Source organism: Castor canadensis, chromosome 18 (genome assembly GCF_047511655.1).
Source record: "Castor canadensis chromosome 18, mCasCan1.hap1v2, whole genome shotgun sequence".
Classification (NCBI taxonomy): Eukaryota; Metazoa; Chordata; class Mammalia; order Rodentia; family Castoridae; genus Castor; species Castor canadensis.
In genome coordinates, this window is record NC_133403.1 from 10,374,898 (window position 1) to 10,402,170 (window position 27,273).

General features: G+C 48.8%; 1 protein-coding gene and 1 long non-coding RNA gene across 3 annotated transcripts in view; one reads left to right on the forward strand and one right to left on the reverse strand.

Annotated features, from left to right (window-relative positions):
* The window catches only part of Bcr (BCR activator of RhoGEF and GTPase), a 147,387-nt gene that overhangs the window by 68,520 nt on the left and 51,594 nt on the right, over window positions 1-27,273 (forward strand). Inside the window, exons 1-8 of one of the 2 annotated variants that reach the window (XM_074060678.1) lie at window positions 2,109-2,251; window positions 2,372-2,553; window positions 9,673-9,777; window positions 10,136-10,321; window positions 15,574-15,681; window positions 18,846-18,906; window positions 20,758-20,810; window positions 22,918-23,058. In XM_074060678.1, coding sequence (XP_073916779.1) covers window positions 9,703-9,777; window positions 10,136-10,321; window positions 15,574-15,681; window positions 18,846-18,906; window positions 20,758-20,810; window positions 22,918-23,058 — 624 coding nt within the window. In that variant the 5' untranslated portion in view covers window positions 2,109-2,251; window positions 2,372-2,553; window positions 9,673-9,702. Of the gene's footprint in view, window positions 1-2,108; window positions 2,252-2,371; window positions 2,554-9,672; window positions 9,778-10,135; window positions 10,322-15,573; window positions 15,682-18,845; window positions 18,907-20,757; window positions 20,811-22,917; window positions 23,059-27,273 lie in introns of those variants that run through there. The other variant, XM_074060677.1, reaches the window with a different exon arrangement.
* LOC141418791 (uncharacterized) lies at window positions 205-6,939 on the reverse strand. Its single transcript, XR_012443426.1, has 4 exons — window positions 6,480-6,939; window positions 4,829-5,013; window positions 3,851-3,907; window positions 205-3,494 (listed from the first exon to the last, which is right to left on the reverse strand). It is a non-coding gene; the product is annotated as an uncharacterized lncRNA (long non-coding RNA).

Sequence of the window (27,273 nt, forward strand, 5' to 3'; positions counted from 1 at the left end):
AAAGAGGGAGATGGAGGGTGCGTATGACTGTAGTACGTTACATATATATATGAAAATAGCGTAAAGAACCCCAGTAAAAACTGCTAAAGGTGGAGAGAGGGGCTAAGTAAGACTAATAGAAGGGGGTGAGTTTGATAAGGTACATTATATGCATGTATATACAAATGTCACAATGAAAGTTCTTTGTGCAGATTAATTTATGCGTGTGTGTGTGTGTGTGTGTGTGTGTGTGTGTGTGTGTGTGTGTGGTACTGGGTTTGAACTCAGGGTCTACATCTTGAGCCACTCCACTCAGCCATTGTTTTGTGGTGGGTTTTTCGAGATAAGGTCTCCCGAACTATCTCTGCCTCCTGAATAGCTAGGATTTCAGGCATGAGTCACTGGCACTCTGCTCTAATATGTATATATATTTTTAAACAACTTACAGAATGAGAAAAAAAGAAGGGGAAACTCAGGCTGGGAACCTGACAAAGAGGAGCTACAGGTGGCCAAGGGCTTGGAAGCATAGCTAGGCTTTGTCATCCAGTAGGATTTGTGTGATTGTCTTCAGGTGCCTTTGGGAGAAATCCATTACTCTCTGTAACTTGATAGTCCCAAAGACAGGTAGACTCTCTCTGTTGTCCTGGGGTAAAGGTGGTCTGGAAGTCTGACTAGCTGAAGGTAGGCTATGAATTATCTGGGGTTGGACTGCAGCCCGGTCTATGGACTAGGACTGGCAAGCTCTGGTGCGGTTTGCTCCTGATTGGTGCTTGTACCCAGGCATTCTCCTGCCTGTGGTCTCAGGCTAAGACCCATGGCTAGCTGCAAGCACCCATGGATGGTAAGTATCCCAGCTTTCCCACATGCCTCTGCCTCTCCCAGTTTCTCACCTATGTGTCCCAGCAGGATTCTTTACCCTCTACAGCCCAGGCTGTATATCAACATTACCTGGGGAGCTTCAAGAACATAACACAGCCAGGCCCAATATGGATTCACCAAATCCAAAGCTCTGAGGGGTGGCCTGAATCCTCTACGAGGGCCTGGACTTCATAGTTGTAGAGGCTTCCTAGGGGATTCTAACAGGTGGCCAGGGCTACGGTCCTTGGGCTGCCTGATCTGGTGTCTGTCACTGGGCTGGTTTTCATGATGATCCACAGTGTCTGTACATAGCCACTGACTGCAATGACCAAGTCACATTCCTTCTTCTTGTATATGCACTGTGTTTATAGGTAGGTCCCAGCAAGAGGCTCTATTACAGTCAGGGTAGGGGGCCCCAAGAGCAGGATGCATTCCTGCTGAATTCCCCAACAATCTGTACACAGGACCCTGGTCTCCTTGTCTATCAGATCCCACAGTAAAAGGATCCCATCTTATCCACAGTATAAAGATCATTCCTGACAACAAGACATTAGAATTTGGAGTCTCCTTTCTACAACAGCCCAAGCCCCATGTATGGGAAAAACCAACTATTTTCCTCTGTAGTCATATTCAACATGGAATACTTTTATACCAAATGTGCCCCCCCCACACACACACATACAAAGCAATTCTCTATTTCTCTGCAGACACCAAGTCGGAGTTCTATAATTTTAACTCAGTTCTTACCTGGAATAGCATCAGATTCACAGGTTAAGGGTCCCACAAGACTGGCTCCATTTCAGGTGCCAACCATAAGCCCCCAAGTCATAACCTGTGCTTCTGACTGACTCTCCATAAACTGAGGTTCCCACAATCATTTGCTTAAATGGCTCCCAGAACTCAGGAAAGCAGTTTACTTCCTGGATTACCAGTACAGATACAACTCAGGAACAAGATAGGAGGGGGTGGCTTGGAGCTTCCATGCCTTCTTGGGTTGAACCACCCTCCAAGTGTTCAGTGACTCACTGGATATCTCAGCCCATCTTTTGGGGGTTTTATGGAGGCTTCATTCCATAGGCGTGACTGATTAGGTCATTGGCCACTGGTGGTCAATTCGACCTCCAGCTCCTCTCCCTTCCTATAAGTCTGGGGGCTGAGATGAAAAGTTCCAACCCTCTAATCATCCTAAATTATCCAGGAGCTCCCAGCCACCCAGTCTTCTCATTAGCATATAAAAAGACACAAATCACTTTGGAGATTCCAGGGGTTTTAGGAGCTATGTGCTATTAAAGTGTGTGTGTGCACCACCTGGGTGCTCATAATTACGCTTCCTGTGGGCTTGTCTGGAGAACAAGCAGCAGTTGATCACTCTGCCCAGTGATGTCAGTATACCTGAAGTACCTGTAAGATGCCTGTAGGTGACAGAGACTATATTACCCTGGATGCTTGCTTGCTTAGGTGGGGCGTTGGCACTCCTGAGCCAGCCCTCTGGCCCCTTGCTTATCTCTAACACAGGCTGCTTCTTTTCACACAGATGCCTCTTTTGGAACGCCACCTGGGTACGGATGTGCTGCTGACCGGGTTGAGGAGCAGCGCCGGCACCAAGATGGACTGCCCTACATTGATGACTCACCTTCCTCCTCCCCGCACCTAAGCAGCAAGGGCAGGGGCAGCCGGGATGCTCTGGCCTCAGAAGCCCTGGACCCTGCCAGAGTGGTGAGTTACGCCACCAAGGTACACCTGCCGTCTGCCTCAGGGTGTTCAGCTTGGCTCTGGGCCAACCGTTGTCATCCTGGTGGCCTCTTGAAGTGCAGCCACTTGCTCAGTAACGTAGCAGGGAGATGAGAAGTCTGGGCAAGCCACTGAAAACTCCTTCCTTGTGACTGAATTTGGTTGAGGGAGACAGCTTGCTGGATGTCATGATCAGGGAGGTCACTACCTAGTGAAGGCAGGCAGTGTATGCGCTTGAGGTTAAGTATACCAGTGCCAGAGGCCTCTGTTTAACATGGGCCTGCATGGTGGCCCCAGCTGTGGTTGCATCTGGGCCCTATTCCTGCACTGCAGAAAGTATCTCTTTTAATAGAGGAGGTGGCGATGATGGATTGCTCCATCTATTTGACCAGGGTCTTTCCCGGAGTTCTCACTTGACCCTCCTCAATGATTCTGTGGAAGCAGCCTTACTGTCTTCTCCCTTTTATCAGTGTGTAACTGAGTCCAGAGGTAGTTTCCTGGAGTTTATGTGGCTAGTGAGTAGTAGAACGTTGGGTAGATAGATGATCTGCTACATCCTGTAGGTGAGGTACTCCATGGGCCAGCCCCTCTTACTTGGGAACCCCAGCCTGGTCACAGACTGGACAGTGCCTTTCTCGCAGAGCTAGTGTGCCTACCCAGCCTGGCACAGTGTTTTGGTGTTCTCAGTGGTTCTACAGCTTGGGCATGGGGTGAAAATGGTGCTTTGGGGCTTTTCCTGAAGTTGGGACAAGGACACCCCCATTTTGACTTCTTAGATTCTTTCCTTGGGCTGAGAAGATTAATTGCTGTGCCAGAGCAATTTATCTTTTTTCTTTTTGGCCCTTTGTCTTTCTGGTCCCTTTTTGGCTGCTGATAAATGAGTGTCTTCCCCCTTCTGCTTAGTTTGTTTCTGGATGGTTCCCACCCTGGGTATAAAAACAAGAGTGAAGCCAGTCCTAGCACCACCAAAAAAGAAAAACAACAAACAACAACAACAACAACAAAAACCTGCCTAGCAAGTGTGAGGCCCTGAGTTCAAACTCCAGCACCCACCCCCGTAAAAAATGGGGAGTGTATTATGGGGGTCTGGACTAAGGGCATCACACTTGTGAGTCTATTCTCTATTTAGTAGCATTAAACGATTTCTGTTTTTGTGTCACTTTTAGAGGAATTACTTTCACTGGGATCAGTTCTTTTTTGTAATAATCTTAAAATAATATTTACCAGATTTAAAAAAAAAAAAAAAAAAAAAAGAGTGAAGCCAGACACTGGTAGTTCATACCTGTAATAGGGCTGGTGGAGTGGCTCAAGGTGTAGGCCCTAAGTTCAAGCCCCAGTACTGCAAAAAAAAAAAAGTGAAGCTGGTTGCAGTGGCTCACACCTATAATCCTACTTTCACTTGGGAGGCAGAGCTCAGGAGGATCATGATTTGAGAGGCCAGGCTGGACAAAAAGTTCACAGGACCCCATCTCAATCAATACAAAGTTGGGCATGGTGGCACACCCTAGTCATCCCAACTACACAGGCAGTGTAAACAAAAGGATGACAGTCCAGGTCAGGCATAAAAGTGGGACTCTATTAAAACAAAAAATAAAAAGCAAAAAGAGGGCTGAGGGTGTGGCTGCAAGTGGTAGAGTGCCTGCTTGGCAAGCTCAGGGCCCTGAATTCAAACCCCAGTACTGCCAAAAAAAAAAAAAAAAGAAAGGCAAAATAGTTTCTGCTGGGTAGCAAGGGGGTGCGGGGGCGGGGGGGGAGAGGGAAGGGACACGGGGGTAAGGGAAGGGGTGGGGGAAGGGGGGAGAAATGACCCAAACATTGTATGCACATATGAATAAAAAATAAATAAAAAAAAATAAAATCATACTTCTATATTTAAAGAAAAAAAAGAAAGAAAGAACGAATGTGGGAGGGGGCTGGAATGTATCTCGGTAGTACAGTGCATACTTAATATGCATAAGACCACCCCCAGCAACATAACCCACACACACAGGAACTTTTCCCCGTTCAGTAAGGAAGCTTTACATCTTTTCACTGCGGTTGCTTTCTCTAGAACTGCTTCCTATTTATGTTTTGTGATTTGTAATGGTGTGGACATGGGACCACTCCTCACTGTGAAACACAAGGATGACCAAAGAAGCCAGTGTGTAACGCCTCCCTGCTCTGTGTGGCACAAGTGTGCTTCTGCCTTGTGCATCCTCTTAGCCCATGTCTAGTGTCACTGTTCTACAGACTGCGAACCAGTCTCAGAAAGGTGACGTACCTTGCCACGCAGCTGTGAGTTGAAGCCTTCCTGCTTCCTCCAGGATGCTCTTTTCCTCAGCTGTCTGCCTTTTCATGGGTCCGTATAGCCCTGAATAAGTAGATTGACTCCTGACCTGGGAACAGTCATTCCTGTCCTCTTTCCTGAGGACTCTTCACCTTGTCAGTTTTTGATGTACCTTGGCACTGAGAGAAAGCTCATTACCCTCTGTGTGTCCCAAGCCCTATCCAGCTTGGCCTCTCATCCCCACCAGGTTCCTGACATAGATTATGGCCGTCTCCTTTTAGCACTCAGTTCAGGGGCTCATCTGTGGAATCTACCTAGATCTTGGTCTCTTTCCCGTCCCTTGCTCCCTTGGGAGTCCATAGATAGGCATTTCTTGTGTTGCAGGTTTGGGCAGAGAATACACATATGAGCAGTGTAATCTCCAGTCCTAACATTCTTCTGCCTGGCCCAGAACAGGTGGCAGGAGGCATCTGGATGGGGAAGAATTTTTTTTTTTTTTTTTTTTTTTTGTGGTACTGGCACTTGAACCACTCCAAGGGTATTTCGAAATAGGGTCTCACGGAACTATTTTCCTGGGCTGGCTTTGAACTGCGATCCTCCTGATCTCTGCCTCCTGAGTAGTTAGGATTACAGGCATGAGGCACCGGCATATGGCTGAGGAGGAAATTTGATTGGAGAAGCATTACCCAGTGTCATTCTAGCAACCCTCTGGTTAAGTGCCCTTCCCAGTGTTTAGAGATCCAGGGGTAGGTGCCCTTCACTGTCCTGGCACAGCCTTGGTGTTTTGGTTTCTCTGCCAGCTGTGCAGACTTTCTTCTTTTCATTTCCCATCTTTGGTTTGAATATGTGGCCCTTTGTGGGGTCTCCAAGGGAGAATGGTGATTTTGAGGCCAGAAGCATCCAGGTCCCAATCAGGGACCTGTTCATCCCTCCCTTCCCCTACCCTGCTGGCTGGGGCTCTTCTGACATCCAACTCCTGTTTTTGCCTCCTCCTGCCAAGCTTGAACCTTTTGGATGGTGGACCATTGCCAGAATATTCAACTCCATGGCAATGCAGGGGATTGGTGGGCTTCTGGATTGCAAATCTTGTCCATGGGGACCCACCCCTAAGTGAAGTAGGGGTTGGACAGAGGCCAGGTACCCTCATGCCTAGGGAGTAGCAAGGCCTCACATAGTGGGTTTTTGGGGAGAGCATATGTTAATGGAGCCTGCTCAGCATGCAAGGGTCTCCCCATCCAGAGGACTGGTCCACCTGAAGGTTCACTGAGGCAGGGCCCCCCAGCATGTGACCATGCACAGAGACTAGGCTCTTGCTCTCTGTCAATAACACCAGGCCCTAGGGTGTTTGCTGGCTTGGCTCCGGGGTGGTGTCCAGCCCTGTTGCTGATGAACCCACAGCTCAGTCCAGAGTAGAAAATGACCCTTTGCCCAGGTTGTGCTGGCTGTGAACTTCCAGCTGGGAGTAATTTGCCCCCTTGAAGTTGGGGGTTTGCATCCTGACCATAATTGGGCTCCACCAAGTTTGAGGGGACCCCAGAGGAGCTTGTGCCCTAGCCCTCAGCTCCCCTGTGGACCTGGCAGCCAACTGGCTGACAGGTAGAGGTAGAGGTTTTGTCCACTTCGCCCCTCTGTCAGCTTTTCCTACCTTGTCATGAGTCCAGGTGGTTTTCTGTCAGTTCTTTTTGTTGGCTTTTTCTGGCCTCAGGTTAGAAATAGAGGGCTTTCCTCCATCTTCCTGCCTTCTTCCAGTTCCCCTTTACCTCTGGCTTTCTCCCTGGCACCGGCTCCCCGCTTGCCTGGTCCTGACTGCATTCGCTCACCCTTTGGCAGAACTGGCATGTGCATAGCTCAGGTTATAAATAGCCTGGTGCCAGCCCTGCCCTTTGCTCTTTTCTTTTTTTTTCCTACTCTTTCCATCTCCGCCTTCTTTTCTACAAGATGGAGTTGGCTGGTTTCTGAGTTATCCCTATCTAATCTCACTAGCACCATTCCAGCCCTGATAGAAAGCTCTCTGTTTAAAAGTGGTCTGTCCTGTGACCTCTCTCCACCCCAGCACCTTCCCTGGGCCAGATGTTCCCTTGAGCAGCCCCGCCCTTCAAAACAAGGTGAACTGGACTCGGCACCACCCTGCCTGTGCTGTTTTTCCTCCTGGCTTTCCAAACTGTGTGGGTGGAATGAGGCACGGAGCTCCCACCCAGGCATTCCCACCCATACAGGCACTGGCATCTTGTGCTGGGCAGGACTATCATAAGCCCTTCTGGTCTCCCTGGGTTTCACTGTCCCCTTGGAGCTTAAAATATGAGCAGGCCTGGGTAGGTGGGTGACTGCCACTGCTGGAGGAGTCTACCAATCCCAGCCTCTTCTGCTGTGTGGGGTGGGTGCAGTTCCAGACACTGAGGAAGGCATGTGCAGGGACAGCTGAAAACTGCTTCCCTAAGACCCTGCCCTTCACACCGGGCTGAGAGATGGAGTCATGACAGCACCTCACCCATCTTTACTGAACTTCAGTAGCACTTGAGGGTCCTCCATCTCCCTGCCCCCTACATTCATGCATGTACCAACACACACAGGTACACGCATATATGTGCAAACAGACATACTCACATGCTCAAAGCTCATGACTGTGTTTACATACAGGCGCACATACATTCTCAATGCAAAATGATGGCCCAAGAAACTTTTTTAGGTGGTTCCAGTGGACAGCAATGATGTGATATAAGCCCCGGGGACTCAGATGTGGCACAAGGATTGGACTTCTGCCACCCAGTTTGCACTCAGGTGGAAGAGGCTTAGAGCCAGGATGGGGGCCATTTGTCTGAGAGCATGGGGCTTACTGGGGCAAGCCTGGCTCTGTATCTCTGTCACCCAACTTCTGGCCCTGAGCTCTTCCTCCTTGACCTGCTGTCTACTGTGTGGTACCTTCTTCTTCTAGGGCCAGGGATGTGGAAAGGGGCAGCAGGGTTGGGGCACAGAGGGGCCACACTGGAGTTGTAACTCCAGGCTCTGCAGAGACACCATAAGCCTTGAATTGACCTTAGTTTCTTTCTCACACCCAATGATTCACACGGTATGCGGGGGTGGGGGGGGCGTGATTCGTCTCCCAGGCCATGTATAGTGACATCTGGATATATTTGTGGCTGTATAACTGCAAAGTAGAGGCCAGGGATGCTGCACAACACCCTCCATGGCATAGGACTACCCTTCAGAACACAGGAGAGAACATGCCTTAGATGTCAGCAGTATCAGCAATGCCAAAGGTGAGAGGCCTGCCCCAAATCCCTGGTTGTTTTCCCCCTGCAAGTAAGTGGTGGAAGTTGGAAGTGACCACTGCTCCAGTTCCATGCCCAGAGGCTGCTGTACTGGGGTTGACTTAGGTTTGCCCTCGGGGTAGGAAACCAGCAGAGCAGTGGGTAGGGCTGTTTGATTACCTCCCATGGATACAGGGCCCCTCCCCACACTGGCATCTCCCTCTAAGTGCAGGTGGGGCCAGTTGACCCAGGGCCAAGCAGAGGGAGTGCAGCCTCAGCTTGTGCTGTACAGGGTGGTGCCTATATAGCACAACTAACTTCTGACACGGCCTGTGGCCAAGAAACAGAGCAGGGAGTGGCCAGGAAGTCCAGTAGCAGTTCTTACGGCCTTTGGCATCACCATCTCTGTTGATTTGCTAAGACTGCTATATCAAAACACCACAGGCTGAACAGCTTAAATGATACAAATTTCTTCTTTCACTGTACCAAAGGCTGGAAGGTTGAGATCAGCAGGGATTTTTTTTTTTTTTTGAGGCCTCTCTCTCCTGGACTTGTCGATGGCTGGCCAAAGCTTCTCCCTGGGTCTTTACATGTCTCCTCTGTGCATGCCTGTGTCCTAGGCTCTAGTTCTTAGGGGAATACGGGTCATACTGACTTAGACCACCCTTCTGACTTCATCTTTATTTAATCACTTCAACATAGAAATGAAGAGAGGACACAACGCAGCCCATATTATAACTGGGATTGACACATGTTCTCCCAGGAATGCGGGCTCTACCTCCTATTTCAACGTCCAATGACATGTCAGTTCTGTGTTTTGTGGGACAAAGGCAGCAGACCTTTATTAAATCTGTAGCAGGGAAGTTGACGGGAAGGGAGCTATTGGCAGTAGTTCACCTGTAAGAGGGTGAACTCTGGCAAAGTCAGAGTCTAGAAGTCAGGATTAGGAACATAGGTCCTGAGCCTGGAGGGAGGATGGGGCTCCCCTTGGGCAGGAGGCAGCAGCCCCCAGCTCCAGCCTCTATGGCCAGAAAGGAGGAAAGGAGGGTGTGGGGAGGGAGGCAGTACTGCCCAGGCTTGGGTTGGGTCGGTCCGGTCCAAGGGTCAGGTGACAGCAGCAGTCAGAGAATCCAGGCGAGGCAGACATCAGGTAAGGAGCAGGGAGCAGCAGGTTTGTGCATAGCAGGTGTCAGGGTGGCTGCGCAGTGGGCTGTGAAGCTCCCCAGCCCAACCCTCATGGGGCTGCTCTCAGTCTGCCTATATGATGGGCCCACCTTGGGTCAGAGCCTCCTTTTCCTTTCCTCACTGGGTGGGGGTGGCCATTCCTTGGTCGACAGAAAGCAAGAAGGGAGGGAGGCCTTGCTATCTGCTCAACACTAAACTCCCCATTTCCCAGTGTGTCCAGACCAAAGGTAGCTTTGCTGGATGACCTTGATTTCACAGTGACCAAAATCAAGTGGCTGAGTATGTGCTGGAGGCTGTCACACCTCCTTTTTACTCTCCCTGGCACTTCTCTGGAAAGTTGTCCAGAGGTTGACAAGCCACGTTCATCCCTTACGCAGGGCTGACTTGTGTGCTTCTCTTCTGCAGAGTGAACTAGACCTGGAAAAGGGCTTGGAGATGAGAAAGTGGGTCCTGTCTGGAATCCTGGCCAGTGAGGAGACTTACCTGAGCCATCTGGAGGCACTGCTGCTGGTGAGGAGATGGAAGGACAAGACTTACAGGAATCACATTGTCCAAGAGCCTGGGGGCGACTTGTCCCCTGGGAGTCATCGAGTCATGCACACCTGTGGGAGGGTCAACATTCTATACTCTAGGAATCTGACCTCCCCTAAGGGGCAGTGTATACTGACAGATGACTCAGTTGCTAAATTTTTGTTTTGTTCTGGGATTTAAAAATAAAAGTGAGGGTTAGGAATATAGGTCAGTGGTAGAGTGCTGCCTTAGCAAGCCCAATGTCTTGAGTTCAATCCCTGACACCAAATAAAAGTATGTATGTATATCACATGCACCTGACAAACAACAAGCCCTCTCTCACCTGTGCCCCATTTAGCCCATGAAGCCTCTGAAAGCTGCTGCCACCACCTCTCAGCCTGTGCTGACCAGCCAGCAGATTGAGACCATCTTCTTCAAAGTGCCTGAGCTCTACGAGATCCACAAGGAGTTCTATGATGGGCTCTTCCCCCGTGTACAGCAGTGGAGCCACCAGCAGCGGGTGGGCGACCTCTTCCAGAAGCTGGTGAGGAACTGGGGCTCTCTGGGTGCTCATGGCTGTGGTTATGACTGGGTGAAGACTAAGCCTGTCCCTTGGGTGTATGCCGTAGGGAGATGAGGAGACAGTAGGAGTGAGGCTTGGGGTGTGACTCAGGGCCCAGGATACCAAAGGGCATGTTTCAGAGAGGGAGAGGCTGAGGGATGTGTGTCTTCCCCAGCTGAGTCCAGAGAGTGGACCATCCTTCTGTCCTCCCTGGCTCTGCTTTGTTTTGCTCGTGGTTCCCGGTCTCTTGATGGATCCATCTGCCCCTTTGTGGATCTCTGAGAACAAAATGATTTTGGCAGCCCAGACAGCAGGATTTGAACACTGAGCAGAGGAGAATGGAGGGTGGGCATTTCCCGAAGGGGTGAGTGCAGGGGGGAACCAAATGGGGCTTTGTTACACAGTCAGCTGTGGTATCTGAAGATTCCATATCCACAAAGTTAACCAACCAAGGATTAAAATTATTCAGAAAAACATTGTGGTTGTATTGAACGTGTACATTTTTCCCTTGTCATTTTTCCCTAAACAATACAGTGTAATAACTGTTGACACATGGCTTACATTGGAGTTCCAGGACCAGCCTGAGCAAAGTAGTAAGAGCCATGTCTTAAAAAAGAAAAAGGAAAAAAGGAAGGAGGCTGGGAGTATATCTGTGTGTGCTTAGTATGGATGAGGCTCTGGGTTGGATCCCTGACCCCCAAAATAAAGAAATAATGTACATAAGAGGATGTGCCTGCATTATGTGCCAATTCCACACCATTTTACATGAGGGACTAGAGCAGCTGTGGACTTTGGTACCCTCGGGAAGTCCAGGAACCAGTCCCTCCTGTTTACTGAAAAACACCTGTATTTCACTTTTGTAGTTATGTGAATTAAACCCCCTTGAATTGCTTGCAGAATGAAAAAAAATGTGGCAAAGGGAGGGGAGACTTGGGCTATAAAAATCTAGGTAGTAGGAAAATTTCCCTGGGATACTAAAGGAGGCAGAGAAAACTGATAAAACACAGGGCATGTTCAGCCATCAGCACCCACAGGCAACTGTTCTCAGAGCCTGAAGGCAGGTTTAATCTAGAGATGTTCACAGTGACCTCCTCAAGTCTTGCAGGAATCAGGATTCGTCCTTGTGGACAGTCTGGAGAAATACTAAAGAGGGTTCATCTGTAACTGGGGAGCTCCACAGGAAGCGTGGACCAAGGGGACAGCCATCTTTAGCTTCAAAAAAAAGAATACATTTCCCTGACCTTCAGGGGCCATAAAACCAAGATAGGTGGTGTTGGACAACAGAGCAGCGCTTCTGAAAGGACTCAGTAGGCCAAAACTGACTACGAGTCTATTGGTAGAGTTGTTTGTAGGAACACCATTCAGGTCCCCAGAGGCGGAAGCACCATCACAGGGTGGCGTAACATGGGAGAGGCCCTCCAAAAAGGCAGGGCGGGGCCCTCTCTGGCCTTCTGCTGACCCCAGCATCCAAGAGGAGTGAAGGATGATGCTTTAAAAAGCCACCGTAGCCAGGTGCCTATGGTTTATGCCTATAGCTACTAGGTAGGCAGAGATAAGGAGGATCAGGATTGGAAGCCAGCCCCAGGCAAATAGCTCTGGGAAATACCCAAAACAAAACAGAGCTAACAAGTGGCTCAAGTGGTAGAGCACCTGTCTAGCAACCATGAAGCCCTGAGTTCAAGCCCCAGTACTCCCTCTGGCCCCCCCCCCAAAAAAAGTCACCAGAGCCAGACATGGTGGTACATGCCGATAATCCCAACACTCGGGAGGCCAAATCAGGAGGACTGTCAGTGAGAGGCCAGCCTGAGCGACATAGTGAGACACTGTTTCAAAAAACAGGTTGGTGAGAGGCCATCCGTTCCTGATTATTACCTAGGCCACATCCAGGACAATTACTGGGTTTGGATACACCCCTAACAGAGAAATATAAGGTAGAACTTGTCCAAAAGGAAGAATCTATAAAGGCACCCTAAGATAAAGGGGGCCCTGAGATGAAGAAGCCACTCTCAGTCAGAGGCTGCAATATCCCTATTTGTCTGGGATGTGAAGTTCTGTGATGTGAAAAGACCTCTTGCTGTCTAAAATGGGAGCCCAGAAGGTTGCATGAGGAGGTCTGGATGTCAGAGCTGCCCAGCAAACAAGCTGCCCCAGCATAGGAAGCCCCTGGAAGATCCACTAGAAAGCAGGTGCTGGGCAGTTATATGGCTCTGATCCGTCTCTGAAGATGACTAATTCTGATTCCACGATTGCTTGAGCCTACTGCACACATGCTATTTGCTAGAACATTCTCCTTCCTATGGAGAAACGAGTTCTTCAGGTGTAGGGATGGCCCAAGGCTGGGCCCTTCTGCAAAGCACAGGGTTCCTGAGAAGCCCTAGCCCTCCTAGGCTATTGATTCACCCAACTAGGGCCAACTTCGGCCTCTCCTTGGCTGTCTTCTAAGCCAAAGAGGCCACAGTGTTCCGCTCTAAGGTGTGGCTTTCCTGTTTGACAATATCCCACGCCTTCTCCGCCCTAGGTTGTAGACACACACTAGACTCTAGGCGGGCGCTAAGGCCTGAGGCACAGATGAGGCACTTAGTTTGGTTCAGATTTTTGCTTCTGGGGGCTCCTTTCCCCATGACAGGATACTGGAGGCTGTCTTTTGAAGCAGGTACACCCATCTTAGGAGTGCCTCCCTCCATTTCTCTCTCTGCCATGTTTTAGTAGTTTTAAACCCTTGTAGATTAGACTCATCCAGCAGCCCTCCAGAGAAACAAAAAATAGTGTTGTTGGGGAAAAAAAACCCCACAGACAGCACTCTTCCCAGAATAACATCCGAAATCATTTGGAAACTTCTTTTTTTTTTTCAATAATTGGTAAATGCTTGGGCTTAGGATTGGAAAGGTTCCCCTTGTTTCCCTGGTGTCCTTGAGCTACCTTTGTGTGTCAGATGCTGCAGCAGATAGACCAGGGAGGGGACAAACGCTGTTGTGGGAAGTCAGTCCCAAGTTAGTATGTGTTGAGTGCTGGGGCCTCTGCAAGGACAGATTCGGCCCTTTCAGACCTCAGCAAGGTTGGCCTTGCTCATCAGATGCCCCAGCTGAGTGTCCTAGGAGCCAGGGATGGTGCCATACCCTGCTCCAGCTTTGATGCCTTCTACCAGCTCAGGTAGCACAGACAGCCTCACCGAAACCTTGCCCTTACTGCCCTTGCTCTGGAGCTGCACCAGCTCTCTCCCACTGCAGGAGGTTTTGTTTCTAGCTGAAAATTTATCAGCTTTGTTTAGTTTCATTTCAGAAGAGTTTGCAAGAATAGTACAAAGAACTCTTGTTTAGCCTTCACTCATGTATGCTGGTTGTAACATTTTTCCTTATGTTATGTGTGCCTACATACACACACTTCTTTTTGCCTGTATAGTTTGAGAATAAGTTACAGACATCTGCTCTTTCACCCCTAAATACTTCGTTGTGTTCTGCTAAGAACCCATAGGGTAATTTGTCACATTTAGAAGATTTCACATCGATGTGACACCATTACTCAGTATGCTGCTGCTAGGTAAATTTCCCCAAAATTAGTTATCAAGTTCTTTATAGGTTTTTTTTTTTGCTCTCTAATTCAGGATCCTATCCAGGGTCACAAGATGCACTGGCTGTCAAGTCTCTTTGGGCTCCCTTGATTTGTACCAGTTCCAAGCCAGTGGGCTTGGTTACCTTCCATGGCTACGTTTTTTTGAACATACAGGCCAGTTTGTGTTTGTCAGATGTTCCTCAGTAATGGATTCAAGTTGTATGTTTCTGGTGAAGAGTAGTGCCATGGCAGTGAGCTGTGTACTTCTAATTGCATCATATGTAGAGGCACAGGATCTCAGCTTGTTCCATTATTGTGTGGCATGTTATTTTGATTAGCTAAAAATGTGGGAATTAAAGTTCAAAACTTCTAACACCAGGAAGAGGTAAGGTGCTTGGGCAAAGGGCAGGAGAAGAGAGGTCATGAAAGCGGTTTTCCTCCTGACACCCTCCAGACTGTGCTTGGCCATCTCCTCTTCTAAGAGGCTATCCTCACCGCAAGTAGGACCTTGGTTTTGGAGGGAGGCACTCATTCAGTAACCAGCAAAGGAGGGAAGAGGGAAAGAAGGAAATGCTGTTGAAGAACCTGGAATTCGAGGATGCAGCAACTTCTTTAGAGTCATTACATCATTATGGCAAGGCCAAGCAAGGTGTCTTCCAGCCACTGTTCTTTTCTCAGACACTGGTGGCCCTCTGTGCAGCCCCTATAGGGAGCATGGCCAGAAGATCAAGCCTGGTTTACACAAGGGGACCTAGTTTGCCCAGCATCTGGGAATGTCCTCTGTAGAAACATAAAATTCAATATAAATGCAAATGTGTGTGGAAATGAAATTTAGGTTGGACAAAGAATGAAATCCAGGAACAGCAAATGCCTCAGGCTTTCAGCTCCCAGTCAGCTGCTGTGGGAGACTCTGGACTGGCCAGGAGGTCTCCTGGGTCAACCCGGGTTTGTTGGTCCCAGATAAAGTAGTAGTTTCCTCCTTATTGCCTGGTGAAGTGGGGCACAGAGATGACCATGGTGGTAGCACACATCCGTTTATGCACCTACCCACCCATGGAAGTCATGCTTAGTTGATTGTGTGTCTAAGCAGGAGGCTCAGTGAGGACACTCTCTGTTAATGTCTTTGATTTAATAAAGGACAAAGAAAATGCCTCTTGCCTTACAATTGACAGGTCTCCCACCTGCCAGGTGTGCAGCATGACTCCTGGGCACTCCTTCTAAGTCTAGGAAAAGCTTTAGTCTGGACAAGGAGCTCCTCTTCTCCATGGTCAGCCAGAATATATTTTCCTTACCTGTCATAAGCAGAATAGTAGCCACCAAAGTCCACAGTGTCCAAGGCAGTTCCTGAATGCAGGATGAGAAGGTGCTTCTCCATCTCACCTGCACAGAGATACTTTGCCTGGCTTCCCTCACCATTCACACTTAGCTGCTGCTTCAGCAAATGGGGTGGGAGGAATAAGCAGCTCTGGAAAGGAGCCTACCCAGGGCTCTGAGTCACTTCTCAACATGTCATTTGTAGGGGAAGGAAGTGTGCTCTGTGCGTGGGGAGGGGAAGCAAGTGGGAGGGATCCTTACAGAAGAGCTGAGGTTTCTGCAGCCTGTGTACTGTCTGTTGTATACCTGGGGTATAGCAGAAAGATGGAGAGCAATAGCACCTATCCTATACTCTTCCTTCCTCCCTGCAGGCCAGCCAGCTGGGTGTGTACCGGGCCTTTGTGGACAACTATGGGGTTGCCATGGAAACAGCAGAGAAGTGCTGTCAGGCCAACGCTCAGTTTGCAGAAATTTCTGAGGTAATGAACACCTTGATGCTGCGCAGACCTGACATCTACCCATGTTCTCCACTGCCCACGATGGGCTGTGGGCTAGTTGTTTGTAACCTGGACTGGGTAATTTGTAAAGAAGTTTATTTGAGTTTTGGTTCTGGAGGCTGAGAAGTCCAACAGCACTGGACTACATCTGGTGAGGACCTTATTGCTGCTTCCTAACATGGCAGAGGGCGTCACATGGTGAAACATAGTAAGCAAGCTAGTTAGGTCTTTGCTTAGAAAGCCACTAATTCCATCATGGAGGCCCCAGCCTCATGACCTCATCTAATTTTAATCACCTCCTAAATACCCCACCTTTCAATACTATCAACATATGAGTTAGATTAATTCCCAACACGTGACCTTTTAGAGGACACATTCAAAACCACAGAAACTGTGTCCCCTGGGCATTCTCTTACACAATCTGTGTGCAGGCAGTAAGAGCTGTAATTCTGCCCTGTGTTCTCATGGGAGTCCTGAGGTTGGCTGCACCTTATCTCTGGAGACCAGGCGGGAGCTATTCTGCTCTTTTCCTTTTCCAGCCTACCAGTGACTTTGAGAACTGAAAATATTGAGAAGGTAGCACAAGGGGGAGTGAGGGCTTGCATTACTGCCTCTGTAGACCCAGGTGGGGAGAAAAGCTCCAGATTGGAACTACACCACCTTGAATCTGGAGGAATCAATATCTCCTTGTTTATATTTAGCCCCAGAAGGAACGAAACCTCAAACCATGGAGTACTGTTAGCACCTGGGGCCTCAAAAGAGTCCCTCAGATACAAAGAAGATGAATAGGCCATCTTCTGATGACCAAGTCAAGACCCAGAGGCTAGCAGCACCCCTGGGTCTCCATTTTTTCAGACAGGTTCTTCATGCGCTTCCCTCTCCTGTCTCTGTAATGGTGATGGTAACCATGTGACATTTTACTCTGTAGGAACCTGTCATTGCTCATGCCTTTGGATGACTCCCACTCCCCAGTGTTGCAACTTCTGACTTGCCTTTCTCTTACCAAACAATTCTGGGTGGAAAGACTTCTGTGTGAGAAAGGCAGCATTAGAAAGAGAAACAGAAATGAGAAACATGGAGAGAGACCAGTTTTGTTTTGTCTTGTTTTGTTTGGCTGGGCAGTACTCCTGAGCTTTGTTTCGGAGACATGGTGCCGTTTTATTATTTATCACAGGGGCTGGTGTTTGGGACCCTGGCCCTGATGATCACCCATGGTGATAGCTTGTATCACACTGTTCTTCCTGAGCCTGTGAGTCACCCCACTCTCCATCAGCCTTATTTCCCCGGAACATTTAATCCAGTCTTTTTTTAGTGAATTAGCAATCCCCATACCCTTATCAGGTAGAGCATGGGCACAGAATTACAAGTGCCCCTGACAGTTCAAAGACCTAATCCTTGAAGGGCAGGTTACAGTTAAGTGCCAAGTTGAAGTCCATTGGGAAAGGTTTCTACAGGGGAGAGAGGAAACCATGGTGAAACAACACCGGGAGCAGGGGGTCACCAAGTCCCACTGACTGCCTGGTTGGGAATCTGAGCCAAGGCTGGGATGTAGGGGTAGGCTGGTGACTTGGGACCATCTGGAAACCAACCTTCTGTGAAGCTTTCTGGTTCTTTTAGCATTGGAGCTGTATCTGTGTTTATTTTCCACCCATGTTTCAAAAAAGACCCAGAGAAATTAAAGCTGCCAAAAGAGCAAAATCAAGCTCAAAGAAGAGGAAGCAGTGGGCTCTGTGGCAGCGTAGGGGACTGGATCCTTGGGATCAGTGCTTGGGTCTGGTGCTGAAGGATTACCCTCAAATACAGGGCAGAAAGTAGTGGTTCTTCACTTCCTAGTACTGTTCCTAGAGATAGGTGTCAGACAGTGTCCAATTAGACCGGAGTGCCCACCCTGGCTCCTTTGGGCTCTAGGCGTCCAGGTAATAAATAGTAAGAGTTATATGAAAAGGACTTTCAGAGTGAAGTAAGTTTGGGAAACGTGAGGTTAAGCCAAATTCTTAAGTCTCTCTGAGGCAGAATGTCCCAGAGTTTGTACCTTGCACTGTTCAGGGGCACGTGGAGTGTGGGCTGTCTCCTAGGTTCCCCTGAGCTCAGCACCTGGTTTCTACAGTCTTGTTTAGCTCTCACACCCCCTCACATCCTTTCAGAACTGTTGAGTCAGACATAGGGAGGAACAGTCATTTTGGGGGATGTTAAATTCTCGGAAAAGGCATCAAAGTGCGTTATGGACTTTGGCCCCTGTAAGCTGGGTAGGAAATATCATCTTTTGGTTCCAAGAGGTTTCCTGTAGCACGAGAGGTTGGAAGAGCAATCCCAGGGCCTCTTCCCATCCCTGTGCTAGCTATTCATTTGTCCAGAAGCCTAGTACTGGAATTTCTCATGGCTACTTCCCAGAGATGACTTCAGGCTTGCAGGGATCCTTTCTCTTGGTACCTTGGACAAAATTAGCCATGCCTTTGATGCAGTTGTGTTGCAACATGGCCTGTCCATTAACAAGCTCTGCTCTCACTCTGAGAACCTTACCTCCTTGATTTATAACCAATACATTTGCACATTTTAGCAAGTATAATTGTACATTTCCACCCAAGAGAGTATGGGGATTAGAATCCAGTATTGGCAAGGTGGCCATCACCAACAGTGAGTGCTCTCCTGAATGACAAGCTCCCCATATGCTGTTGAATTACTTTAAGAAAGCACTTTGCTCCTGCTTGCAGGATTCTCCATATCAGAGATTCTCAGCCAGGAGTGATATTGTGCCCCAGTGACATTTGGCAATGGCTGGAGACATTTTTGGTCTTCAAAACAAGAGGTGTTCCTGCATCTGTGGATAGAGACCAGGATGGTACTGAGCATTCTGTGGCACGTGGGGTAGATGCTCAGGATGGATTTCTGACCCCAAATTTCTACAATGCTGAGGTTGACAAACCTTGTCCTAAGTGACAGGACCTCCTTCATGCAGACCCATGGACCCCTGCTCAGCCCTCTTTTTCATTCAGCAGCTCAGAATGCCCGCCCTGGGTTTGCTACAGCTGAGGTTCTCTGTGGGGAAAGAAGGCCAAGCTTTCTGCTTAAGGTTGCTGACTGTGCAACTTTTTGCCACATCAAAGTTTCTTTAGCTTCTTCAAAAAGCAATGCTTTTCTCTGTGCAGAACCTGAGAGCCAGAAGCAGCAAGGATGCCAAGGACTCAGCCACCAAGAACTCGTTGGAAAGTGAGTTCTCTGCGCAGAGGCTTCTTCTTGCCTTCCTGGGGGTGGTGAGATAGCTACTGTGCCTGGTCGGGTCACCCCCGTGTCTTCCCCATCTGAACTTCAAATAGGGAGAGTGGGGATGAGGAGAGAACAACTCTGGGGGTGGCAGGATGGGAAGGACTAATTGCTGCCAGGAGTACCAGGAAAAACTTTCTAGGAGTTGAAAGTGCTCACAGACTACTGCTAGGCATTTAAAATATCATTCTGAAGTCCATGGCGTCCACCTGTAATCCCAGCACTCAGGAGGTGGAGTCAGAAGGATCGCGAATTTGAGACCAGTCTGGGAATCATAGTGAGACCTCATCTCAAAAGATAAATAAGTAATAAAATTAAGAACTCAAACCATCATTGTGCAGGTGCAATGGCATGCACCTGTAGTCTTGGATACTCAGGAGGCCAAGGCAAGAGGATTTCGAGTTAGAGGCTAGTGTGGGCAACCCCACACAGGTGAAACCCCATCTGACAAAAAAAAAATTTTTAATGTCATCGTGTTGTCGCCTGTGGTTCTGTAAGAAGGATTTCATTTTCCTCTTTTAAATGGGGTATTAGTCCATTTTCTGTTGCTATAACTGAGTACCACAAAGTAGTTTTATAAAGAGTAAATGTTTATTATTTGGCTCACAGTTCTGAAGGCTGAGAAGTTCGAGATTGGGCAGCTTCAGTTGGTGAGAATAGGCTCGGTGGGGACTTTGTGCAGACCCGAGGCAGCATGGGGCATCACATGGCGAAACAGAACGACGATGCCAGAGAGAGTTCAATTGGATAATAAATTCACATTCTCAATAACCGATTAACCTCTAGTGGACTATTCCGTTCATGAGAGCCAAGCTTCAAGACCCAATCATGTCCCAAAGGTCCCATCTCTCAAATACCATTAACATGTACAGTTTGGGAGTGGGGGGTCAGGTTTCCAACACGTGAAATTTGGGGGACACATGCATACCATAGCACATGACAAAATGGGTGTAGACTATAAAAAATCTTGAGTAGACTTGGGTTCCATGTAGCCAGGAAGAAATTGAATCCAGAGTAATGAGACTCCCGGACCTGTGTGTTGTAACTTCTACACTCTAAACAAAAGATGGTGCCATGAATGGTAAGTCACTTCTTACTTTGATTGTTAGGGTAGGGTGAAGAGTTAAGCTCACTTGCAGTGAATAGTGATGTGGCTCTAGTCTCGTGAGCTCACCCTATATCTCTGCTCTGAGCCAGTTTCCCTCTCTATAAAACAAGAATAGCAATTTGTGCCTTGCAATGAACATGGGAGTCATGAAGAAATGTACCAGGCATGTCAGAACACACTTCATCTGTGCTATCTTTTGTCTCAGATAAGTGCAAGTGGCCACTAGAGCCTGGGGATCCTTGAGTGAGGTTTCATCCCAGAGCACCTGCCAGACCAGCAGCTGTGTCAGCATCCACAGTCCTCCAAAGCATCCGGGGACAGACATTGAGAGAAGCATGCTAGACTGCTCCCAGGGCAACCTTGGGAATGGAGAGCAAATTTCTAGCCAGGATTGGGGCCCTTGATCCCCCTTCCTCAACTGCCCCAGGTGGCTGGAAAGTCTTTCTTTTAGTAGTTGTCACTGAGTCAGCTGGGCAGGCTTGGGCCTGACCAGCAGCCAAGATTTAAAACTCAGCATGGCAGGCGGGTGCTCTGGATTTACCCTTATCATGGCAGAGGGAAAGTGGGGGGCCGTGGCAGTTGGGGCTGCTCCCAGCCCTTCCTTCATCACCTTTGCAGCACCAGCTGACAGGCTAGCATCCTGCTATGTCCAAGTGCTGTCATCTCTCACCCTGCCTGTCTCTCCACAGCCCTGCTGTACAAGCCTGTAGACCGAGTGACAAGAAGCACACTGGTTCTCCATGTGAGTCACATCCTGGGGCATGGTAGCTGCCTCCCAGCTTGGTCTGGGTACTCTTCCTGTCCTTAGATTCAGCCAGGCAGGGCTAGGTCTCACCTGGGACCCTTGATTTTTCCTGTACTGGAGCTGACACTTATCTTTGTCCCCCAACCCCTGCCACACTTTTGTTGAGGATGCAGAGGTGAGGTGGGTGCTGGGGCAACAGAAGCAGGCTCTCTAGAGGTTCCCATTGGGACAGGTAGGGAGGGAACATCTGATCCCACAGGCAGGGCTTACAGATGGGAAGGCTCCAAGGCAGTGAAGTAGATGACTTGAGGCTCCAAGGTAGGCAGGGTGTTGACTGAGACACCTGGTGTCTTTGGGAGACTGTGGCTCAGACAACTTACTCTCAGCCTGAAGGAGGTGTGACAGAAGACCCTACCTCAGTGAGGAGTCATTAAAAGGGTCTTCTCCATATTGAGAAACAAAACCAGAAAGTAAAAACTATCCTAGTCCTGCCTGGGAAATGCTGTTAATATAATTTATATTTATAAGTTTTACACACATATTTTTATAATTTACAACCAGTTCACAGAAGCATGTGATGTTTCCGTTTCCTTTCTTCCTGGTCCCTCCCCACAAAGGAGCACCCCACCAGAACATTCTTTATGTATGGGCTAACATACATGAGCATCTTTTTTAATTACTCAGGAGGTGTCACATTTAATATCATATTATGGAAATTTTCGCTTTGGCCCAAGCAATTCTACCTCATTTTTTTTAGCTGTGAAACATTCCATTGAACATATGTTTCATAATTTCCTTTTGGTTTTGCATTTTTGAGACAGGGTCTCACTCCATAGCACAAAATGGCCTGGAACTTGCTATGTTGCCCAGGCTGACCTTGAATTTATGAGCCTCCTGCCTCATCTTCCCTAGTGTAGAGATTATACCATGTACCTCCATGCCTGGCTTCATAGTTTTCTTTTTTTTTCTTGGCAGTACTGAGGTTCAAACTCAGGTCCTCTACCACTTGAGCCACTCTACCAGCCCCTATTTCATAACTTCTTACCATGCTCCAATTAAGATTTTTGGATGAAAGTTAAGCCTAGCAGTTCACACTTACAGTCACAGCTACTCAGGAGGCTGAGGTAGGAGAATCACTTGAGTCTTTAAGAGTTGGAGGCCAGCTAGGCAACACAGTGAGACCCTTGTCTCAAAAAAAAAAAAGGTGGTTTTGGATATAGAGAAACAGTACAGTTTGAAGGCTTTTGCAGAGCAGCCTGTCTGCTGTCTGGCTCTGAGACACTGTAGTCTGCCCTGGGCCTGTGACAGGTTTAGCATCAGTCATGTGCAGAGCCATAGCTAAACATCATGGTAGGGAGAAGCCAGACTGCCTGAAAGACATGGGGGTGAGAAGCTGGCCTGTCACTGCCAGTCCAGGTATTTTCATTTTGCCTATTTCATCTCTTCTGGTTCTCTTTGCAGATAGGACTTGTAATCTAAGGGAATTTTGTTCCTCTGAGCCAGGGACCTGCTGACCTTGGGCAGGAATGACCTGCATTCCTAGCAGCCAAAATGTCAATTTTCCTGTCTGGATTCAGAAAAGGCCTAGACTCTTATCGAAGGAGGAGGTGGACAGGCCAAAGGCTTTCTCCTGACCTTGTGCAGACCAAGGGGACATGTAACAATATCCAGAGACACACTTGGTTGTCACAACTGCAGTGTGTGTGGGGGGTGGTGGTGGTGTGAGAATGCTGTGGGCATCTGATAGTTATAGAGGCCAGGGATGATGCTAAATATCCTGGGTTGCACAGGATGTCACACTCCCTCTCCACCATAACAAAGAACTATCTGGCCCAAAATGTCAATAGCATCAAGGTCCAGAAACCCTGCCCTGGATCCTTACAGTGGGACCCTCTTGGCTATGTACAAATAGTATGGGTTTGTTGGAGCACATTTGGAACCAGGACAAAGCACTGTCTGCAAAGTCAGACCCTTTGAGAGTAGGGGCAGTTACACTTGGGGAGCCAGCAACTCTGTTTATACCCAGTGTGGGTATGTGGTTTGCACACTGTAGTCTGTGCCAGACCTGCTCTCTGTCTAACTCTAGTCTTTCTTCCTGGGGCAGGACTTGCTGAAGCACACGCCATCCAGCCACCCTGACCATTCCCTGCTGCAGGATGCCCTCCGTATTTCACAGAACTTTTTGTCCAGCATCAATGAGGAGATCACTCCCCGCCGGCAGTCCATGACAGTGAAGAAGGGAGAGGTGAGTGTGGCTGGCCAGCCACAGGGCACCTTAAATCTCAGTTCCAGAGCCTTTTCTTGTCCTCTGCAGACAACTCAGCCCAACACACAAAACATGTTGTCCTTGGGAATCCATGACCCTGGCAGGGTGCAACCCAGTCTGGGGTGTGAGGCATCAGGGTGAACTTGTAGGGGTCACTCCACACTCCCATGCCCACCAGTGTCTGCCACCACCCCTCACTCAGCTACCTGTTTTTCCGTTGTTTCTACTGAGTTATGTCCAGAGCATACCCCTTTTCTTCCAGGCATTTTGTCTGCCTACTTCCTTCTGGTGTTCTTTCATCAAAAAGCTGTTCATTGCTGGATTTAAGGCTTTAAATGGGGAAAGAAAAGGAGGGGTCCATAGTTTGTGTTTGAGATGAGAGAAGGCCTGATGACATTGATACCGTCAGCCTGGAAGCTTCTCCCTCCCTCTATGGCAGCTACTCCGTGGTTAGTGTCTTTTTGCATATCATTAATGAGCAGGTGTTGGCCTGTGCCCTTGCCACCCACCTCTGACCCTTCCTGGGAGGGAGGGGCCAGCATGTTGCTAGGCAGGTACTTTTTCAGCTGGGCAGTAAGGACAGATGAAGTGCACAGGCTGGGAGCCAGTATCCAGCATGAGCATCCTGTAGAAGAGGCATTGAAGTGAGGGGAGCTGACCTGTGGTCTCTGAGGTCTTGTGCAGGAGCCATCAGGCCTAGGCAGGACATGGGCAGCAAGTGACGCTGACTTATAGTTGTTTCTGAGAACCACTTCCTCTTCTGGCTTACGTGCCAGGTGCTTAGTACCGAGGTGCTGACCTGCTTAGCACAGTTTCTTTCATTCCTTCCATCTGGGAATGATGCAAGCTGCTCTCAGCCCTATCCTCTACATGCTTCTTTGGTTGTGGTGCCTGTGTGCTGAGATGAAAGTGCTCATGTACCCAGGGTAATCAGGCTTGACTGTGAATGAGGAGCTTGGTCAAATTTCTCCTGGTGGGCCTGGCCCATGAATGACTGGGTGGAGGAGAGAGCTGTCCCCTTCTGCTCCACTGTCCAGGCTTATTCAGGCCCTGGAACCAGGCAGACTCAGGTTCAATCCCAGCACCATGAAGACTGACCTACCAGGAAGCCTGGAACTTGTGACTTCTCCCCTCTGGGTCTGTTCCTCATCTTCACTGCAGGGTTGTAACACATCCCCTCCTCCACGGGTCCTCAAAAGGGCATGATTTTTGGAAAGAGCAGTGCATGGTGGCACTCTGGGCTCTCTGTGTCAGCCATCTCTGGGCTCACTGCAGGCAGAAGTGGGTCCCCAGCAACATCCAAAGTAGATGTTGATTGGGACAGAGGCTCTCTACCTGGTTGTCCAATGGCCAGCACCTAGGGGCATATGGGAGTCAGATCTTATTTCCTGGGGCAATAGTGCCCCTGCCCCTGGTTCTTTCCCATGACCCAGGCCACCAAAGGAGAGCAAAGCCTGTATGGCCTCCATCAGCAGTCTACCAGATCTTACTGCATTTAGGATTTGTGTCTGCTAAGACTCCCTGTACTGATTGGGTTCCTGCCAAGCTCATCCTTCCCTCCTAGAACTTCTGCTCTTTCTCTCCTGCCAACTGTTTCTTTATGAGAGCTCTGACCTCCTGGGAAGCAAATGAATGAGCCCTTTCCCCTTGCCTCTTGATATGGTGCTGAGTCTGCTCCCATATCTCTGCCTGCCATTAGGAGAGAAATACTTGGATCATTAGAATCAGCTGCCTCAGGGAATTGAGGAAAATGAGATGTTGCCTAGGAGTTGGCAGCCTGTCCCTTGTATCCTCCTCCTCCCCTGTTCCTGTATTTGTCCATAAGCCTGGTTCTGGGCTGTCATGGCTGAGGTCTCAGTGTGACCAAGCATAAGGAGGTTGTTTAGGGACCATATCATTCATGAGAGCAAGGGCTTTTATCTGTGCCCTTTCCCAGATAATTTGCTCATCGAGGAGGGAACTTGCTCATTGAGGAGGGATCACTTGGGTACCTCAACTGCCAAAAGGAGAGAGGACTATTGAGTTCTGAAAGGTTGTAATTCTTTTCTTTTTTTTTTTTTTTTTTTTTTGGTGCTGGGATCGAACCCAGGGCCTCACGCATGCTAGGCAAGCGCTGTACATCCCAGCCCCGAAAGGTTGTAATTCTGACTTGCACCGTTCACTCAGCGCTGTTCATCAATAGGTACTTCAGTGGTTACTGAGACAGGATGACAGACAGTCACGTTGATGCTCCCTCATCCCCAGTCATGCTAGGGGCAGACATTACTAATCAGTCTTGCACCCACAGCCTAGGTATCCTTCTAGGCTGCCCAACAGATATGCAGTCCTTGATGCAATAGAAATGATGCCATATGGGCAGCCCTCCAATTCAGCTTTGATGTTTACCTACTGCTTTGCCTGTGGTATTGCTTCAGAGATACTCTTTTTCTTCCCTGAGCATCCATGCTCTCTGAGGACAATGACTTGGGGTCTGTGGCCCCTCCTTGTGGAACTGAAATTGTTTCACAGCCTATAAGACACAGTATGAAAGCAAGGAGTGGTTACTTTCCTGCATAGGCACATAGGTGCCTCTCCTCTCTGCCACATAGGAGGTGGCAGAGGGCACCCTTTCTACTACCAGTTGGAAAAGAATCCACAGTTTTCCCCATAAGAAAGGCAGGAATTGCAGGTTACTTTCTATTAAAATTTGCAGCTTTAGAAATACTTGTTTTCAACATTATGCCCATCTCTCACTTTGTTATTTGCTGTTAAGTAGCAAGCTCCCAAAGAGAGAAAAGAACTATGCCGCTTGAGTTCTCATGACTTCTCTGAGATCAGGACCCTTCTCTCTTTTACAGGTAGGAAACTGCAGCTCAGAGAGGTTGAATGGCTTGCCTGTGGTCACACAGCCATTAAGTAACCAAGCCGGGATGTGAGGACAGGTGTTTCTAGTCACCCATAGGTACCCTAAGTCAGCTACACTTTGATTCCCTTCCCCTGCGTGAACCAACAAGGGTTTGTCTCTTATTCCTGCACAACCTGGAGGCAGGTGGAGTCAGAAGCAAGAGGATGTGCCTTTCAGCCTTGTACCTCACCCAAGTCTGAGGGCCAGAACCCCATCCCTTGGTCCTGCTGGGAACATGTCCAGATAGGTTTCTGCAGAGTAAGATGAGATGTTTTGAGTAATGCCGTCTTCACACAGGGCCAGGCGCCTAGGAAATGCTAGAATGCCAGGCATTCTAGCTTCCCTGGCAATTTGGTAGAGGAAGGGAGGGAGCCTGTGTAGCCTGAGTATTTGGAGGTATTCCCTCAGTCACTGCTGGACCTTCTGGGAGGTGGCCTGTCACCAACAGCTCGACCTGGGTAAGTCAGGACATCATGGAGAGTCCCACAGGTGTAAACCTTGTGGAGGGTCAACAGCCCCAGCCCCCATAATCATTCATCCTTTTTAGCCAAGTCCCCTGGCTTTAGAACTGCACCTTTTTTTGAAGTGACAAGGCAGCAGACTCTGAGCAGGATGCTGGCCCCAGCACATCCAGCAGCTCTGAGCAGTAGAAACCACCAAGGGGCACCTCAGAACTGAAGGATCCTGCAGGCACATTTTCCTTCCAGCCCTGGGTCCTGTGGCCTGGTGGGTGGGTGCTCATTTCTTTAGCTGAATTAACTTCACAGTTAGATAACTGGATCCCTACTGCTGGGTAATTCCTCCATGTGCTGGCCTGTCTGTCTGCTCTGAGCTCTGCACTGTGTGCTACTTAGGTTTGGGAGCATGTAGAATGATCTAGCTTCTGATCTGGTTCTCTACCTGAGATCTCTGAGGCCCCTCATGAAAAAAAAGGCAGTCAGTGGGGACTGACAGGTGTTGAAGGAAGGCCTGACATGGGCGGGGATATTGCTGCTGCTGGCTGGGGCCCAGACTGGGGAGAACAAAGGCCTTGTGGCTAATGATTAAAGAGTTGGGGGCTGAAGGTGTATTTCAGTGGTAGAATCCATGAGGCCTTGGTTTCAATCCTTAGCATCTCCCCAAAAAACAAACTAACTGAAAAAACAGGAGACCTACTGGCCATGAGCTCTGCCTTCCAAGTCCCTGGTAAGAAGCCAAAGGAAACCTCAGCAGGCACTGCAAGCCAAAAGACTCAGAAGACTGAGAAATTACAAGGTCAAAGTGAGTGTCTATGTTGAGGTATAGGCCTTTTCTTTACCCTTCATAAATAT